The sequence below is a fragment of the Carcharhinus amblyrhynchos genome, chromosome 33 (assembly GCF_965287045.1).
Source record: "Carcharhinus amblyrhynchos chromosome 33, sCarAmb.v2.hapA, whole genome shotgun sequence".
Lineage (NCBI taxonomy): Eukaryota > Metazoa > Chordata > Chondrichthyes > Carcharhiniformes > Carcharhinidae > Carcharhinus > Carcharhinus amblyrhynchos.
The window spans coordinates 7287430-7307787 of record NC_137356.1 but is presented as its reverse complement, the minus strand read 5'-3'; the positions used below and the strand labels follow the sequence as shown (position 1 = coordinate 7307787).

Sequence of the window (20358 nt, the reverse complement as noted above, 5' to 3'; positions counted from 1 at the left end):
TTGGGACACCAAGGGGCAATTTACATTGCCAATCCTCCTAACTTGCGCATTTTGAGACACTGAGACAATTTAGCACAGTGTATCCACAGAACCTGCACATCTTTGGACACTACAGATCAACATAGCATGGCCAATCCATCGAACCTGCACATCTTGGGACTGTGGGAGGCAACTGGGGGGAAACCCACAAAGACATGCAAATTCCACACAAATAATGAGTTTTCTCCAGGGTAACCCTGGAGATCATTATTAAATTCCTGGACAATGCTGGATGGTCACCAACACTGCAGTGAACAACATGCACCCACTGGCACAGTATCTGCCCAGTTACACCACCTGTAAATCTAGTCAAGTGAAATCCTCATAGACTATCAGTTAGAGGGAGCTACAGAGCTGTGCTCAGAGTTCGGTACAGAGGAGGTTCGTAAGAATGATCCCTGGAATGAAGAACTTGTCGTGTGAGGAACGGTTGAGGACTCTGGGTCTGTACACTTTGGAATTTAGAAGGATGAAGGGGGATCTTGTTGAAACTTACAGGATACTGCGAGGCCTGGATAGAGTGGACGTGGAGAGGATGTTTCCACTAATAGGAAAAAGTAGAACCCAAGGGTATAACCTCAGGCTAAAGGGACGATCCTTTAAAACAGAGATGAGGAGGAATTTCTTCAGCCAGGGAGTGGTGAATCTGTGGAACTCTTTGCCGCAGAAGACTGTGGAGGCCAGGTCATTGTCTTTAAGACAGAGATAGATAAGTTCTTGATTAATAAGGGGGTCCGGGGTTATGGGGAAAAGGTAGTAGAATGGGGATGAGAAAAATATCAGCCATGATTGAATGGCGGAGCAGACTCGATGGGCTGAGTGGCCTAATTGTGCTTTTATGATTTACAGTCTTATGATCTAACCTCAGGTGTTAATGGCACTGAATATAGATTAAATGGAAAATGCACTGACATACACCAAAATCTGAGGAACACGGTTGCTATGGCACGTTGCTATGGTATTTTATGCTTTTCATGGCCTCTCTTTTTATATTTATCTTTGTTGATTTTTTGAGAAAGTTGTCTTGGAATCATTCATGAGCTGATTTGCGTGCTTCGTTAACACTCAGCTTCTGAAGAGTGACCCCCGAGCATGACTTTGATATCCTTAGTCCAAGATGGCTGCCAAGCTCCCAGAGGTACCCTGGAATCTCCTGGGATTGAAGCTTAACCTCCAGGCAATGTCACAAAACAATACAAAAAGGAGGAATTTGTTGCTACTTTTTTTTTACAAAATGTGTCTTGTGTTCAATGAAAATTTTTATATTAACCATAAAAATACTGGAGATGGGAAGAAGATTCTTTGATGGACCAGAGACTTCTTTAGGTGCAGTAATGTTTACTTAAAGGTGATATGGTGGCACAGTGGTTAGCACCGCTGCCTCACAATGCCAGGTTTGATTCCAGCTTTGGGCAGCTGTCTGTGTGGAGTCTGTACGTCCTTCTGCGTGGATTTCCTCCCACCATTCGAAAGATGTGCAGGTTGGGTGGATTGGCCATGATAAATTGCCCCTTAGTGTCCACAGATGTGCAGGTTAAGTGGATTGACCATGCTAAACTGCCTCTTAGAATCTACAGATGTGCAGGTTAGGTGGATTGGCCCTGCTAAATTGCCCCTGAGTATCCAAAGATGTGAATATGTGTAGGTTAGGTTTCTGCACTTCCCTTTCCTTCGGGTTCAGCTGTGGCTCAATGAATTCTACTCACATCTCTAAGTCAGAAACTTGAATACAAATTCTAGGTTGTCACTCCAGTGCAGTCCTGAGGACGTGCCTCACTGCTGGATTCTGGATGAGATATTAAACTGTTAAGTTCAGTCCACCTTTCCAGGTGGATGGAGAAGATTTTGAAAATGTGCAGGATAATTCTCTCCAGCGTCTGAGCGCTGTGCGATTCTTATAATCAATGCATTGTGTTTAGTCTGATCGATCCAATGAAACCAATCAAATTAATGATTTTTAAAATGGATTCTTTCACATGAATGGGGTTATTGTTGACTAGACCAGAATTCATTGCCCATCCTTAATTGCCCTTGAACAGGGTGATAGTGAGTCACCTTCTTGAACTGCTGCAGTCATGTGGTGTAGGTACACCCACCATGCTGTTAGAGGGAGGGAGTTCCAGGATTTCGATCCAGCAAAAATGAAGACATGGTAATATAGAATCATAGAATCCCTACAGTACAGAAAGAGGCCATTTGGGCCATCGAATCTGCACTGATTCTCCAAAAGAGCATCTTACCTAGACCCTCCTCTCCGTCCTATCCCAGTAATCCTACACATTTACTGAAGCCAACCCACCTAACCTACACAACTTTGGACACTAAGGGGCAATTTATCATGGCCAATCCAACTAACCCACACATCTTTGGACTGTGGGAGGAAACCGGAGCACCTGGAGGAAACCCACGCAGACACGGGGAGAATGTGCAAACTCCACACAGACAATCACCCGAGGCTGGAATTGAACCCGGCTCCCTGGTACTGTGAGGCAGCAGTGCTAACCTCTGTGACAGCATGGTGGATAGATTGCAATCGAGTGAGTTGCTCTGCCCCTGGTTGGTGTTGAGCTTCTTGAGTATTGTTGGAGCTGTACTCATCCAGGCCTCATTATTAAGTGATACTCCGTAGACCATCCATTGACTCCATCACTGGCTGCAGAGTGTTCTGTCTAGAGGATGCAAGGCAGCAGATCACCAAGGCTCCTTTGGTAGGTTAGTTCACATCTTCCAGGTCACGCACCATCCTGACTTGGAAATATATCGCTGTACCTTCATCATTGCTGGGTCAAAATCATCGAATAGAATAGAATACTAACGTGGCACAAGGAGGCCATTCGGCCCATCGAGTCTGCACCAAACACAATCCCACCCAGGCCCTATCACTGTAACCCAAATATTTACTCTGCTAATCCTCCTGACACTAGGGCCAATTTAGCAAGGCCAATCCATCTAACCCGCATATCTTTGGATTATGGGAGGAAACTGGTACACCCAGAGGAAACCCACATAGACACGGGGAGAATGTGCAGACTCCACACAGACAGTGACCCAAACCAGGAATCAAACCCGGGTCCCTGGTGCTGTGAGGCAGCAGTGCTAATCACTGTGCCATCCTTACATCCACTGCCAGAGTCCTTGGTGATACAAGCTTGGTGGCACAATCACCTTCTTGAGGGTAATAAATGCCAGTGATACCCAAGCTTTGTGCCTCACTTGTTTTTTTAATCTATCCTCAATGTTCATGATGTGCAGTCTTGTCTGTGTTGCTGCGGTGCATTAGGCCCCAGCTCCTTATCTATGGGGCACAGAAGCCTGAGGCTTACTCAAGGCCTCACTGAGCCATTGCACTGCAATACACAGCTAGGCGCCTCTGAAATTTGTACCTCCCATATGCTGTGTCCATCACAGCACCAAACTTTAACTTAAATCGAGGATCATTCCCCCGCACCTCTCCCCCCCCGCCCTCTTTATTCAGTTCTACAACCCACAGCACCATGACTTACCTGTTACCACAGGTAGGACAAGGAATGGCATAGTGGCATGGTGGCAAACACTGCTGCCTCACAGCGCGGGGGACCCAGGTTCGATTCCCAGCTTTGGGTCACTGTCTGTGTGGAGTCTGCACGTCCTCCTGGTGTCTGCGTGGGTTTCCCCAGGTGCTCTGGTTTCCTCCCACTTTCCAGAAATGTGCGCGTTAGGTGGATTGGCCATGCTAAAGTTGCCCCTTAGTGTCAGGGGGACTAGCTAGGGTAAATGCATGGGGTTCTGGAGATAGGGTCTGAGTGGGATTGTGGTTGGTGCAGACTCCATTGACCGAATGACCTCCTTCTGCCCTGTCGGATTCTATGATTCTATAATCCTCTCCACATCCACCCTGTCAATATCTTTCAATCAAGTCGCCACTCACTCTTCTAAACTTTGGTGGATACAAACTTAACCTCTCCAACCTTTCCTCATCAGACAACCTGCCCATTCCTGATGTTAGCCGAGTAAACCTTCTCTGAACTGCTTTGAGCAAATTTACATCCTTCCTTAAATAAGATGACCATTACTGTACATGGTACTCCAGATGTGGTTTCACCAATGCCTTGTGTAACTGAAGCATTATCTCCCTACTTTTGTATTCAATTCCTCTCACAATAAATAATACGAGTGTATGGTGTTGAAATTTGCTGATGACACCAAGATTGGTGGAACGGCAAATTGTGCGCAGGGTGTGGAAAGTCTGCAGAAGGATCTAGATAGGCTGGGCGAATGGGCCAGGAACTGGCAAATGGAATTTAATGTTAGCAAGTGTGAAGTTGTCCACTTTGGTAGGAATAATGGTAGGAAGGACTATTACTTACATGGCGAAAAACTGCAGCATGCAACAGTGCAGAGGGACCTCGGGGTCCTTGTGCATGAGTCGCAAAAACCCAGCCTGCAGGTGCAGCCGGTGGTCGGGAAGGCGAATGGGATGCTGGCCTTCATAGCGAGGGGGATTGAATATAAAAGTAGGGAGGTCTTGCTGCAACTGTACAGGGCGCTGGTGAGGCCGCAGCTGGAGTACTGTGTGCAGTTTTGGTCGCCGCACTTACGCAAGGATATTTTGGCCTCGGAGGGAGTGCAGAGGAGGTTTACTAGGCTGATACTGGAGTTGAGGGGGTTGAGCTATGAGGAGAGGCTGAATAAACTAGGTTTGTACTCGTTAGAGTTTAGAAGAATGAGGGGAGATCTCATTGAGACATATAAGATGATGAATGGGATGGATAGGATAGAGGTGGAGAGGCTCTTCCCGCTCAGAAAGGACAGTAGGACTAGGGGGCACAGCCTCAAGATAAAGGGGGGGCGGTTTAGAACGGAGTTGAGGAGGAACTTCTTCACTCAAAGGGTGGTGAATCTCTGGAATTCTCTGCCTGTTGAAGTGGTGGAGGCTGCCTCGCTAAATATATTTAAGACGCGGGTTGATAGGTTATTGATAAGCGAGGGGATTAAGGGTTATGGGGAGAAGGCGGGAAAGTGGAACTGAGCCACGACAGATCAGCGATGATCTTATTGAATGGCGGGGCAGGCTCGAAGGGCTAGATGGCCTACTCCTGCTCCTATTTCTTATGTTCTTATGTTCTAATAACACCCTATTAGCTTTCCTAATTATTTGCTGCACCTACATGCTAACCTTTTGTGGTCCATGCACTGGGACACTCAGATCCCTCTGCATCTCAGAGCTCTGCACCTCTCAACATTTAGATAATAACCTTATTTTTTCAGACAATTCCACTTTTACGCACATTATACTCCATTTTCCAGAACTTTGCCCAGCGAGGTAACCCATCCCTATCTTTCTGTTGTCTCCTCTTGTCTTCTTCATTATTTACCTTCCTATCTTTGTGCTCTCAGCAAATTTGGCAGCAATCTCTTCAATCCTTTCTTCCAAGTATCTTTATAACTTGTGAACAGTTGAGGTTCCAGCACTGGCACATCACTCATTACATCTTGCCAAAAGACCCATTTATACCAATCTCATTTCCTGTTAGTCAGCCGTAGAATCCCTACATTGTAGAAGGAAGCCGTTCAGCCCTTCAAGTCTGCACCAACAACAATCCCACCCAGCCCCTACCCCTGTAATCCCACATACTTACCCTGCTAATCCCCCTGACACAGTAAGAAGTCTCACAACACCAGGTTAAAGTCCAACAAGTTTATTTGCTAATAAACCCACAAGTTTTCAGAACGCTGTTCCTTCGTCAGATGAGTGGAAAGTGTGAGTCCAATAAACCTGTTGGACTCTAACCTGGTGTTGTGAGACTTCTTACTGTGTTTACTCCAGTCCAACGCTGGCATCTCCACATCATTCCCCCTGACATGCAGGGACAATTTAGCATCACCAATCGACCTAACTGATCAGCCCATCTTTGGGCTGTGGGAGGAAACCGGTGTACCCGGAGGAAACCCAGGCAGATACAATGGAGAACATGCAAACTCCACACAGTCACTGGCCGGAATTGAACCTGGGTCACTGGAGCTTCAATTTGTTATCCCCTATAGTATCTATAGAATCCCTATAGTTTAGGAGGAGGCCATTTGGCCCATCGAGTCTGCACCAACCAGAATCCCACCCAGGCCCTATTCCTGTTATCCCACGTATTTACCCTGTTAATCCCCTGACACTAGGGGCAATTTAGCATGGCCAATCCACCTAACCCACACATCTTTAGACTGTGGGAGGAAACCCACACAGACACTGGGAGAATGTACAAACTCCACACAGGTAATGACCCAAGCTGGGAATCGAACCTGGGTCCCTGGCGCTGTGAGGCAGCAGTGCTAACCACTGTGCCACCGTGCCGTCCATAACATGATCTTCTATTTTTCATGATAACCTTTGATGCAGCACCTTGTCATAGAATCATAGAGGTTTGCAGCATGGAAACAGGCCCTTCCATAAGACATAGGAGCAAAATTAGGCCACTCAGCCCATCGAGTCTGCTCCGCCATTCAATCATGGCTGATATTTCTCTCATCCCTATTCTCCTGCCTTTTCCTTATAACCCCTTCAGCCCAACTTGTCCATGCTGCCAAGTTTTTATTGCTAAGCTAATCCCAATTGCCCACATTTGGCCCATGTTCCTCTATACCCATCTTACCCATGTAACTGTCTAAATGCTTTTTAAAAGACAAAATTGTACCCGCCTCTACTACTATCTCTGGCAGCTTGTTCCAAACACTCACCACCCTCTGTGTGAAAAAATTGCCTCTCTGGATTTTTTTTATCTCTCCCCTCTCACCTTAAACCTATGCCGTCTATTTTCGGACTCCCCTACCTCTGGGAAAAAATATTGACTATCCATCTTATCCATGCCCCTCATTATTTTACAGACCTCTGTAAGATCACCCCTAAGCCTGCTTAGCTCCAGGGAAAAAAGTCCCAGTCTATCTAGCCTCTCCTTCTAACTCAAACCATCAAGTCCCAGTAGCATCCTAGTAAATCTCTTCTGCACTCCTTCGAGTTTATTAATATCCTTGCTATAATAGGATGATCAGAACTGTACCCATGCTAGAATTGAACTGTGTCAAATGCCTTCTGGATTTCTAAGTGCAGTACATCAAGCAGATACCTTTTGTCCAGAGCACATGTGACTTCCTCAAAGAACTCCAAAAGTTGGCTAAGCATGATTTCCCTTTCACAAAACCATGTTGACTCTGCCTGATTACCTTGAGCTTATCCAAGTGCCCTGCTACAACTTCTTTAATAATAGCTTCTAATATTTTCCCTATGACAAATGTTAGGCTAATTTTTTTAATCATTTGTGGGACATGGGCGCCGCTGACTGGACCAGCATTTATTGCCCATCCCTAGTTGCCCTTGGAGGGCAGTTGAGAGTCAACCACATTGCTGTGGCTCTGGAGTCACATGTAGACCAGACCGGGTAAGGACGGCAGATTTCCTTCCCTAAAGGACATTAGTGAACCAGATGGGTTTTTCTGGCAATGGTTTCATGGTCATCAGTAGATTCTTCCAGATATTTTTTATTGAATTCAAATTCTGTCAGCTCTGTAAGATTCTATGATTCTGCATTGATATGGAATACCCTGACTGATCCTTTTATCTCCTTAGCTTGGAGATACTTAGCATAATTCTAGTACCTCTCGTACTAACCACTCACCACAAGATTTTTTTTTAAATTCATTCGTGGGACATAGCCGTCACTGGCTGGGTCAGCATTTATTGTCCATCCCTAGTTGCCTGAGGGCAGTTGAGAGTCAACCACATTGCTGGGCTCTGGAGTCACATGTAAGCCAGACTGGGTGAAGATGGTAGATTTCCTTCCCTAAAGGACATTAGTGAACCAGATGGTTTTTCTGACACGGTGGCACAGTGGTTAGCACTGCTGCCTCACAGCGCCAGGGACTCCGGGTTCGATTCCAAGCTTGGGTCACTGTCTGTGTGGAGTTTGCACTTTCTCCCCCTTTCTGTGTGGGTTTCCTCCGGGTGTTCTGGTTTCCTCCCACAGTCCAAAGATGTGTGGGTTGGGTAGATTGGCCATGATAAATTGCCCCTTTGTGTCAGGGGAATTAGCTAGGGTAAATGCAGGAGGTTGCAGGATCAGGCTTGGGTGGGATTGTGGTCAGTGCAGACTCGATGGACCGAATTGCCTCCTTCCGCACTGCATGATTCTCTGAATCTATTATTCTAATTAGCAATGGTTTCTAGGTTCCTGTCTGTGTGTCCATATATTTTTTATTTTCCAATCCAATCGGACCTTCCCTGAATCAAGGGAGTTTTAGAAAATTTAAATCAGCGCATCAGCAATCTCACTGGACATTTTTAAGACTCTAAGATGAAGCCCATCAGCCCCCAGCTCCAACATTTTCCTCAGTATCACTCTTCTGGTAACTGTTCTTTTCCCGAGTTTCTCCCTTCCATTTCCTGGTTCATAGCTGCTTCTGGGATGTTACGTCTTTCCTCTTGTCATGAACAGCTTTACCACAATAAAGGTGCAATATAAATGTAAGTATTTGTTGTTGCAACACGCAGACACTGTAAAGCTGATCTCAAGTCAGAATCATTGAATCACCACAGCGTTGAAGGAGGCCATTTGGCCCATCGAGTCTGCACCGACCAGGCCCTGTCCCTGTTGCGTATATATTTACCCTGCTAATTCCCCTGACACTGAGGGCAATTTAACACGGCCAATCAACCTAACCCACACATCTTGGGACACGAAGGGACAATTTATCATGGCCAATCCACCTAACCTGCACATCTTTGGACACTAAGGGGCAATTTAGCATGGCCAATCCACATAACCTACACACCTTTGTGACACTAAGAGGGAATTTAGTATGGCCGGTCTACCTAACCTGCACATCTTTGAACACAAGAGGCAATTTAGAACGGCCAATTCATCTAACCTACATATCTTTGGACACTGAGGGGCAATTTAGCATGTCCCATCCCCCTAACCTACACCAGATGTATGAGGCAAGGTTTTTTTAACATAGATGTACAAGACAAGTTTTTTACACAGAGGGTGGTGAGTACCTGGAATGCGTTGCCGGGAAGGGTAATGGAAGTAGATACAATAGTGACTTTTAAGGGGCACCTTGACGAATACATGAATAGGATGGGAACAGAGGGATATGGTCCCCAAAGGGGGTTTTAGTTCAGCTGAGCAGCATGGTCGGTGCAGGCTTGTAGGGCCGAAGGGCCTGTTCCTGTGCTGTAATTTTCTTTGTTCTTTGTCTCTGGACTGAGGGAGGAACCCGGAGCACCCGGAGGAAACCCACGCAGACACAGGGAGAACGTGCAGACTCCACACAGACAGTGACCTGAGGCCAGAATTGAATCCGGGTCTCTGGCCCTGTGAGGCAGCAGGGTTAACCACTGTGCCACCCAGTAAATGACGATTGATAGCCGTTGCCTGGTTAATAAACAGGATGCAGCATGTGGAGGATGTGCCCGCTCCAGGCTGGATCTGAGTTTCAAACAGGTGCTTTGAGAAGACAGTAAATGGCATCTAATTTCCATGCAGCTCAGGTTGGCACAGGAGCTGAGGAAGTCACAGTGCGTACACTTGTCTTTGATTTCAAGGAAGTTAGAATTAAATCTGAGAAAACTCGTTGGCGAGTGAAAGATATGAACGGGTGACTGACAATCAGGTTGTGCCTGGAGCTCCTTGATGTGTGATGTCCTTTAATATCCTGTCGGATCCTGAACATTTTCTAATGCTTTCCTTCACAGTGCAGTGATTCAATCTCTGGGTTTAGATGGAAAGACAAGGATAATTGCAAATTATATCAACTTCCCTGGATTCAGTGGGTAGCATTGTCACCTCTCAGCACTAAACCTGCAAATCCCCATTTCAGAGCCTTCAACACAAGTAGGCCATCACTTTAACATAGAAATCATAGAATCCCACAGTGCAAAAGGAAGCCATTCAGCCCATTGAATCTGCACCAACCACAATCCCACCCATGTTGTATCCCCATAAACCCACATATCTACTCTGCTAATCCCTTTAACCCATGCATCCTTGGACACTAAGAGGCAATTTAGCAAAGTCATTGCACCTAACCCACACATCTTTGGACACTAAGCGGCAATTTGCCATGGCCAGTCCACTGGCATGTTGGCACAGTGGTTAGCGCTGCTGCCTCACAGCGCCAGGGTCCTGGCTTCAATTCTGGCTTTGGGTCACTGTCTGTGTGGAGCTTGCACATTCTCCCTGTGTCTGCGTGGGTTTCCTCCGGGTGCTCTGGTTTCCTCCCATAATCCAAAGATGTGTGGGTTAGGCTGATTGGCCATGGAAAATTGACCCTAGTGTCAGGGGATTAGAAGAGTATATATGTGGGGTTATAGAGCCTGGGTGGGATTGTAGTCCGTATAGACTTGATGGGCCAATTGGCCTCCTTCTGTACTGTGCTGATTATATGAATTTAGTATGACCAATCCATCTAACACCGCCCCCCCCTTACCCGGTGAAAGAGGGCGTGAATAACTGGAAAGTTGGTGGACAGTGTGGGCCAATGAAGGGCTGTTTCACATCCATTGACTCCGTCTATACTTCCCGCTGTCTCGGGAAAGCAGCCAGCATAATTAAGGACTCCACGCCCCATTCAGCCCATCGAGTCTACACAATTCACAATCCCACCTATCCACTTAACCACAAGTATTTACCCTGCTGATCCCCTTAACACTAAGGGACAATTCAGCATGGCTAATGCACCCTAACCAGCACAACTTTGGACTGTGGGAGGAAACTGGAGCACCTGGAGGAAACCCATGCAGACACAGGGAGAACGTATGAGACCCCACACAGACAGTGACCCAATCCGGGAATCGAACCTGGGTCCCTGGCGCTGTGAGGCAGCAGTGCTAATTACAGTGCTGCCGTGCCACCCACCAAAGTGCAGATTCCGCACAGACAGTCACCTAATTAGCACCACTGCCTCACAGCACCAAGGACCCAGATTCAATTCCTGGCTTGGGTCATTGTTTGTGTGGAGTCTATATGTTCTTCCCGTGTCTGTGTGGGTTTCCTCCGGGTGCTCCAGTTTCCTCCCACAGTCCGAAAGATGTGCTGGTTAGGGTGCATTGGCAGTGCTAAGTTCTCCCTCAGTGTACCCAAACAGGCGCCGGAGTGTGGCAACTAGGGGATTTTCACAGTAACTTCATTGCAGTGTTAATGTAAGCTTACTTGTGACATTAATAAATCAGTAAAAATGGTCCGATGAATCTTTGTTACAATCCTGCTTATCCAACTCCAATAATCCTCTTAGTCCAGAATTATAGCTGAGTGACAATAAAGGGCCAGTGATTATGGGTGGGAGTTTACAGCCTTGCTCATCTCGAAACCATAAAACCCTGCCCAAAGTCAATAGATCTTTCCATTGTCCGCGCCTCGCCTAGTCGAAATCCCGTGGCAGACTATATACTTCCGGCTACCAGCACGCCCACCTTGGAATCGGGGTGGCCGAGGCTCGTAGAACGGAATTCTCCATTGGCCTCGGGCAGGATTTTATGAACCTCACCCAAATGAGGTTGTAAAATTCCGGCCAATAATGGGTAGCATGGTGGCACAATGGTTAGCACTGCTGCCTCACAGCGTCAGGGACACGGTTCGATTCCCGGCTTGGGTCACTGTGTGTGCAGAGTCTGCACGTTCTCCCTCGTTTCTGTGTGGGTTTCCTCCAGGTGCTCCGATTTCCTCCCACAGTCCCAAAGGTGTGTGGGTTAGGAGTGGCCATGCTAAATTGTCCCTTAGTGTCAGGGGGACTAGCTAGGGTAAATGCATGAGGTTATGGTGATAGGGCTAGGGTGTGGTCGGTGCAGACTTGATGGGCCGAATGGCCTCCTTCTTCACTGTAGGATTCTATTAGTCTAAGGGTCCTGGTGGTGTTGATTTAACCTCTTCACCTCTAACACTGTCTTTCCCATAATGCCGGGTCCTCGCAATTGAAAAAATCTTTTGTGATTTCTTCAACGTTGACAGTTGTGAAGTGAATCGCCTGTACATACAATTAAAACTCTTCACAGATGAACTAACAGCAAGAATTGGGCAAGGCCAGATGTTTGTTACTTGGCAAAGGAGTCCCCAAAGTTCAGGAATAAATGCTTGTAGAAGGTCTCTTGCTGAGGGAGGTACATGAGGTTAATGTGTTCTGGGTCAGGAAGTCAGCAGAGAATTGAAAGGTTAGTGGGAGGAGATATGTGGTACATTCCAGTCATTTAATAAACAGGAATGTTTTGCACTGATTTGAGTCTGTGGACTGAAGCATTGTCCTGATCGATCTTACAGTCAGTCAGCTGAATTCACCTTGGGATCTTCCACAAGATCCTTCAATCTTCTTTCATTTCTGAAGACCTGAATCATAACATAGAATCATCGATTTCCTACAGTGATTTTCCCATTGAGTCTGCACCGACCACAATCTCACCCAGGCCCTATCCCCATAACCCCACTTATCCACCCTGCTAATCCCCCTGACACTCGGGGTTAATTTAGCACAGCCAGTCCACCTAACCTGAACATCTTTGGACTGTGGGAGGAAACCGGAGCACCCGGAGGAAACCCATGCAGACACTGGGAGAATGTGCAAACTCCTCACAGACAGTCACCCGAGGCCGGAATTGAACCCGGGTCCCTGGCGCTGTGAGGCAGCAGTGCTAACCACTGTGCCACCCTAATATGAAGTGACCCCAAGAATAATTGTTCTTATATGTTCTGCGATTGGCTCAAGAGAGAGCTGTGGTAAAACTTCTTGTGGGGTGGCACGGTGGCACAGTGGTTAGCACTGCTGCCTCACAGTGCCAGGGTCCTGGGTTCAATTCCCAGCTGGGTCACTGTCTGTGTGGAGTCTGCACGTTTTCCCCTGTGCCTGTGTGAGTTTCCTCTGGGTGCTCTGGTTTTCTCCCACAGACCAAAGGTGTGCGTGTTAGGTGGATTGGCAGTGCTAAATTAACCCTAGTGTCAGGGGATTAGCAGGGTAAATGTATGCTGTTATGGGAATAAGGCCTGGGTGGGATTGTGGTCGGTATAGACTCGATGGGATAAATGGCCTCCTCCTGCACTGTAGGGATTCTATGATTCTTTACCTGAAGAATGATCAGTGAAAGCTTGTGTTTCATTTAAACCTGTTGGATTATAACCTGGTGCCGTGTGACCTCTCATTTTGTCCATCCCTGTCCAACACCAGCATCTCCACCTCAAAACTGAAAGAACAATTGGGTCTTTAAGTGAACACTCTGGAAAATGCAGGGGTAAAGCACAAAGGCTGCCTCACAGTGCCAGGTATTCGATTCCCAGCTTATCTATGCGGAGTCTGCACATTCTCTCCATGTCTGTGTGGGTTTTCTTCGGATGCTCCAGTTTCCTCCCACAGTCCGAAAGACGTGCTGGTTAGGGTGCATTGGCTGTGCTAAATTCTCCCTCAGTGTACCCGAGCAGGCGCCGGAGTGTGGCGACTTGCAGATTTTCACAGTAATTTCATTGCAGTGTTAATGTCAGCCTTCCTGTGACTAATAAATAAACTTTAAAAAACTTTAAACTTTAAAGGAGTGGGACCGGTTAACTAGCTCTGCCAAGGAGATAACAATAGACCAAGTGGCTATATATATAATTAATGACATGGTACAACAGCAGCTTTCATTTATATAGTGCCTTTAAAATAGAAAATAAATCACAATGTTTCACTGAACAACTTGTACAGGACCAGGTTTATCTAATTTAAGTAACAAATACTGTCATGGGAAAGTGGTGGGGCTGATGTTCTGAAGGAATGAGATCAAACGGGTTAATGAGACATTTACCTCTCTGCCTCTCTAGTATTTTATATTTGTGTAGGTAAGTTCGAATTGTTGTTTAGCCTGCTGTGTTTTCCTGTATTTCACTAGGGAGTATTTGATGATGACACAGGGTCAAGAACCAGGCCAAAGGGTGGGAGTGCGTGTGTGTGTGCGTGCATGTGTATGTGCATGCATGTGTGTGTGTGTGCACGCGCGTGTGTGTGTGTGTCTGTGTGTGCATGTGCGCGCACATGTGCACATACATGTGCATGTGTGTGTGCACGTGTGTTTAAGTGTGTGTGTGTGCGCATGTGTGTATGCATGCGTGTGTGTCCCCAAGTCCCCACAGTTGTGTACTGCATGGTGTGCTGTCCACAGCTCATTACATGATCTGTTACATACACAGTCACCATTTAAAATGGCGATGAGGTTAATTCTTGCTCTGCTGGTTCTGAGTCTTTGGAACTCTCCTCCTGAAAAGTCAGAAGCAGGATCTTTGAATGTTTTTAAGGCAGCGATGTATCGATTGTTGGTAAGCGATATGGCTGGAGAGAGGGGCGTATAAATTAACTGAAGATAGGCGGGATGCAGGTTCCAGGTTGCTATCACATCAGTCATGATCGTATTAAATGGTGGACCAGGTTCGAGGGGGTCAAACAACCTCCTCCTTTTTCCTTGGTAATATGTTCGTATTAATGGCTTCTTTACACAGGGGTAAAAGTGGGCAGAGAAAAGTGGTCCTGCGATACACATTCATAGAAACATAGAATCATTACTGTGCTGGTGGGCACACACTGCCAACCAGCCCAATGAACAGTGAGTCGTCCTGATTTTATTTACGTCGTTATTTATTTATTATTTTTCAGTCACAAGTTGGCTGACATTAACACTGCAGTGAAGTTACTGTGAAAATCCCCTACTCATCACACTCTGCTCGGGTACACTGAGGGAGAATTTAGCATGGCCAATGCGCTCTAACCAGCATGTCTTTTGGACTGTGGGAGGAAACCAGAGCACCCGGAGGAAACCCACGCAGACACGGGGAGAATGTGCAGACTCCACACAGACAGTGACTCAAGCCGGGAATGGAACCCGGGTCCCTGGCACTGTGAGGCAGCAGTACTAACCACTGTGCCACTGTGCTGCCCAATCGTGATCTCCCCTGTAATCCTGTCGACCGCAACCCAGGATCAATTGTGGCATTGCAAACTACAGAGCTTTATCTTTGGTTCCTATGATGGGCACATTAGACCATAAGACATAGGAATTCTCCCATTTTGAGATAAAGGGGGAAATTTTCCTATCCTGCCTGCCATATGAGGAGAGATTAACTCGTTTAGGATTACGTTCACTAGAGTTTAGAAGAGTGAGGGAGGAATCTCATAGAAACTTATAAAATTCTAACAGGGTTAGACAGGGTAGATTTAGAAAGAATGTTCCTAATGGTGGGGGGAGTCCAGATGTAGGGTTCATAGTTTGAGGATAAGGGATAAGCCTTTTAGAACTGAGTTGAGGAGAAATTTCTTCACCCAGAGGATGGTGAATGTGTGGAATTCACTGCGACAGAAAGTAGTTGAGGCCTAAACATTGTGTGATTTCAAGAAGAAATTAGATATAGCTCTTGTGGATAAAGGGACCAAGGGATATGGGGGGAAGGGGGATCAGGATATTGAATTTGATGATCAACCATGATCAAAATGAATGGCGGAGCAGGCTCAAAGGTCCGAATGGATATGGGGGCGATGGCCCCTAGTAGTATTGTTGCAAGGGTATTCATCCAGAAACTCATCTAATGTTCTGGGTTCAAATCCCACCATGGTAGATGGTGGAACTTGAATTCAATAAAAAAATCTGGAATTAAGAATCTACTGATGACCATGAAACCATTGTCAGAAAAACCCATCTGGTTCACTAATATCCTCTGGGGAAGGAAATCTGCCATCCTTACCTGGTGTATATGTGACTCCAGAGATGTGGTTGACTCTCAGCTACCGCTCTGAAATGGCCTAGCAAGCCACTCATGTGAAGGGCAATTCGGGATGGGCAGTAACTGCTAACCCAATGAGCGATGCCCACGTCCCATAAATTAATGAAAATAAATGGCCTACTCTCGCTTCTAGTTTCTGAGGCACAGTGGCACAATGGTTAGCACAGTTGCCTCACAGTGCCAGGGACTTGGGTTGATTCCGGGTTGAGTCACTGAGTGTGGGGGTTTTCTCCCCGTGTTTGCATGGGTTTCCTCCGGGTGCTCTAGTTTCAAAGAACAAAGAAATAGCCAGCACAGGAACGAGCCTTTTAGCCCTCCAAGCCTGCACCGACCATGCAGCCCGACTGAACTAAAACCCCCTACCCTTCCGGGGACCATATCCCTCTATTCCCATCCTATTCATGTATTTGTCCAGACACCCCTTTAAAAGTCACTATCGTATCCACTTCCACTACTTTCCTTGGCAGCGAGTTCCAGGCACACACTACCCTCTATGTAAAAATCTTGCCTCGTACATCTCCTTTAAACCTTAAACCTGTGCACCTAGTAATTGACTCTTTCACCCTGGGAAAAAGCTTCTGGCTATCAATCATAATCTTCTGGATTTCTATCAGACCACTGTCATTCCAGTGAGAACAAACCATGTTTCTCCAATCTCTCCTTATAGCTAATGCCCTCCATACCAGGCAACATCCTGGTAAATATTTTCTGTGCAGTCTCCAAAGCCTCCACATCCTTCTGGTAGTGTGGAGACCAGAATTGAACACTATATTCCAAGTGTGGCCTAACTAAGGCTCTATAAAGCTGCAACATGACTTGCCAATTTTTAAATTCAGTGTCCCAGCTGATAGAGGCAAGCATGCCGTAAGCCTTCTTGACTACCTTCTCTACCTGCATTGCCACTTTCAGTGACCTGTGCACCCAGATCCCTCTGCCTATCAATATTCTTAAGGCTTCTGCCATTTCCTCCCACAGTCACAAAGATGTGTGCGGATTGGCCGTGCTAAGTTGAACCTTAGTGTCAGGGGGACGTGGATGGGGTTATAGGGATAGAGCCTGGGTGGGATTGTGGTCGGTGCAGGCTTGATGGGCCGAAAGGCCTCCTTCTGCACTGTAGGATCCTATGAAGCTATGATTCTTCCTCAGATGAGGTGCTCAGAACTGCTCCCAGTCCTCGGGGTGGGGATCTGACCAGAGCTTCGTCCAACTAAAGCCTTCTGAAGGTAATGACATAGCATTGGCCCAGAGACACAGCCCTGACTCCCTCCGCGAGGCAGGAAAGGATTGGTGGGTTTGCGACTGACAGTCAGGGGGATTGCAGCTGAGAGTTAATGAGCTGCTTTCCGAGTTAATTCTCTTTAATAAACCCTTCCAGCTCAAAGGTGTTCATGACACAATGCTGTGATAATCATTATCCGCTAGATATTAATTTGTCTTCTTGAAGAAAGAGAGTGACGGAGGTTATTATTTGCTGTGTTTGCGGGAGGTTGTTTGTTCTGCTGAGCGGTCTTCATTCTTCACAAAGGTGCCTGGAGCTGTTCACTGAGATTCTAATTAACTGAGGAACACTAAGGGTGAATATTACACTCTGAAGTTCGAAGAAAGGCTTACAGTTCAGTGATATATGATTAAGATGACATCGTTCTCTGGCCGAAGAAGTGTTCGTAATTACTGGCTTTCTTTTGGTCCCTATTTTGGGAGTGCGGTGTGACAGCGAACCGTAACGCGCTGCGCATCCCTGCAGCAGACAGAGAGACCCGACGCTCACACCAGCTCCCCAGACTTACCCTGCCCCCAGGAGCCGCAGCCCAGCCACGGATCCGACAGCAGATTCTCCAGCCTTCCAGCCACGGGTTTCCCGCTGGTGGGAGGTGCCGTGTTGTTTGCTAGCATTGGGATTCTCCAGTCCCGTCGCTGTCCATGGGAATTCCCATTGATGTCACCACCCCCCCCCCCCCCACACTGGCGGGAAACTCGCCAGCGGGTGTGAACTGCCGGCAGGACTGGAGAATCCTACTGGCGTAGCGGCCAGAGAATTCCGTCCACATCTTCCTTGCAATGGATTTCTCCAATGGAATGAATGTTTTGTAAATCGTGGCATGGGTGTAATGATTCTAATCAGGCAATTGGGGTGGGCCTATTAGAATATGAACTCCTTGATTAAGGACCAAATTGATGGTCCAATCATAGAGGTTTACAGCAGGGAAACAGACCCTTCGGCCCAACTCGTCCATGCCGCCCCTTTTTTTAACCCCTAAGCTGGTCCCAGTTGCCCGCATTTAGCCCATATCCCTCGATAAACATCTTACCTATGTAACTGTCTAAATGCTTTTCAAAAGACAAAATTATACCCACCTCTGCTACTATCACTGGCAGCCCATTCCAGACACTCACCAGCCTCAGGGATCCCCATGCTCTGGACATAACCAGGAGTGCCAGTTCCTCTGGTACTCCGGATGCAGACTGCCCGCTGGGAGCACTCTGTAGAGCCTTATTAGACCTCATAAATAAAGGAACTCTGGTGAAAGGACTTCCCCCTCTGAGGACTTATTACGGTGGGTACCATTGGCTAGGCCAGAATCTATTACCCATTCTTAATTACCTGTGAGAAGGTGGTGGTGAGCTTTATCAGCAAGTGCAAAGAAAGACTTGCATTAGTTTGGTTCATAATATCTCGCAAAGTATTTTACAGGTAATGGACTAGCCATATAAATATGGTGGCTACATGAGCAGGTCAGAGACTAGGAATCCTGCGGTGAGTAACTCACCTTCTGACTCCCCAGAGCCTGTCCACTATCTACAAGGTACAAGTCAGGACTAGATGACTAGTCCTGGAATACTCTCCACTTATACAGTAAATGGCAGAACCCTTCGGAGTATTGATAGGCAGAGGGATCTGGGTGTACAGGTACACAGGTCGCTGGAAGTGGCAATGCAGGTGGAGAAGGTAGTCAAGAAGGCATACGGCATGCCTGCCTTCATCGGCTGGGACTTTGAGTTTAAAAATTGGCAAGTCATGCTGCAGCTTTATAGAACCTTAGTTAGGCCGCACTTGGAAAAGTGTTCAATTCTGGTCACCACACTACCAGAAGGATCTGGAGGATTTGGAGAGGGTACAGAAAAGATTTACCAGGATGTTGCCTGGAATGGAGGGCATTAGCTATGAGGAGAGATTGGAGAAACTTGGTTTGTTCTTGCTGGAATGACGGAGGTTGAGGGGACACCTGATAGAAGTCTACAAGATTATGAGAGGCATGGACAGAGTGAATAGTCAGAAGCTTTTTCCCAGGGTGGAAGAGTCAATTACTAGGGGGCACAGGTTTAAGGTGCGAGGGGCAAGATTTAAAGGAGATGTATGAGGCAGATTTTTTACACAGAGGGTGGTGGGAGCCTGGAACTCGTTGCGGGGGGAGGTAGTGGAAGCGGATACGGTAGTGACTTTTAAGGGGTGTCTTGACAAGTACATGAATGAGATGGGATTAGAGGGATATGGTCCCCGGAAGGGTGGTTTTAGTTCAGTCAGGCAGCATGGTCGGTACAGGCTTGGAGGGCTGAAGGGCCTGTTCCTGTGCTGTAATTTTCTTTGTTCTTTTGCCTGGATGGGGCAGTGCCACCAACACTGAAGAAGCTCGACACCGTCCAGGACAGAGCAGCCCCGCTTGATTGGCACCCCATCCATAAACATTCACTCCCTCCCACACTGACGTGTGTACCATCTACAAGATGCACTGTAGGAATTCACCAAGGTAGCACCTTCCAAACCCATAATCACCGTCATCTAGAGGGCAACATATATGTGGGAACACCACAAACTGGAAATTCCCCTCCAAGCCACTCCCCATCCCGACTTGGAAATATATCGGCCATTCCTTCACTGTCGCTGTGTCAAAATCCTGAACTCTCTCCCTAGCAGCGCTGTGGGTGTACCTACGCCTGCAGTTGTTCAAGAAGACAGCTCATCACCACCTTCTCAGGGCCAATCAAATCATAGAATCGCTACAGTACAGAAGGAGGCCATTCAGCCCATTGACACCGTGCCGACCACAATCCCATCCAGGCCTTATCCCCATAACCCCACGTATTTACCTGTTAATCCCGTGTGTGTGTGTGTGTGTGTGTGTGTGTGTCACTGACTCTAACCCGGGCACTAACGCTTGTTGCTGTGTTTTTGTCTTTTGTGCAGTTGTCGAACCAGCAACAGAAAAAGCCTGATTCTGACGAGCACCTCGCCAACTCTGCCTCGACCTCACTCACCGCTCCCCGGTCACCTCGGTAAGACAGCGGCTACCCCCCCCCTCACCCCCGAGGCTGGCTCAGAGGAGTGGGGGGAGGTGGGGGGACAGAATGCTGACACAGTGATGTGGAAAATTTCAACCTGGAATCTGAACCTGAGGAAAAGCAGCCGTCTTCATGTTTTCACTTTTATTTTCAGTATTGTTAAGTTATAACGGGATGTTACCATGGCAATGGGTCATGTTGGAGTTGCCAACCCTCCAGGATTGCCACAGGAACTGAAGATTCATTTACTGGACACGGCTGTGAACAAAATCAGGAGAAACATCAGAGG

The 20358-nt window shown here is 47.1% G+C and overlaps 1 protein-coding gene across 5 annotated transcripts in view; it reads left to right on the top strand.

The window, feature by feature from the left end:
* Positions 1–20358, top strand: part of LOC145361081 (microtubule-associated serine/threonine-protein kinase 1-like) — a 178538-nt gene that overhangs the window by 56372 nt on the left and 101808 nt on the right. For all 5 annotated transcript variants that reach the window (XM_080216663.1, XM_080216665.1, XM_080216664.1 and 2 more), the window contains one exon: positions 19975–20063. In XM_080216663.1, the coding sequence (XP_080072789.1) occupies positions 19975–20063 (89 nt within the window). The remainder of the gene's footprint in view (positions 1–19974; positions 20064–20358) is intronic.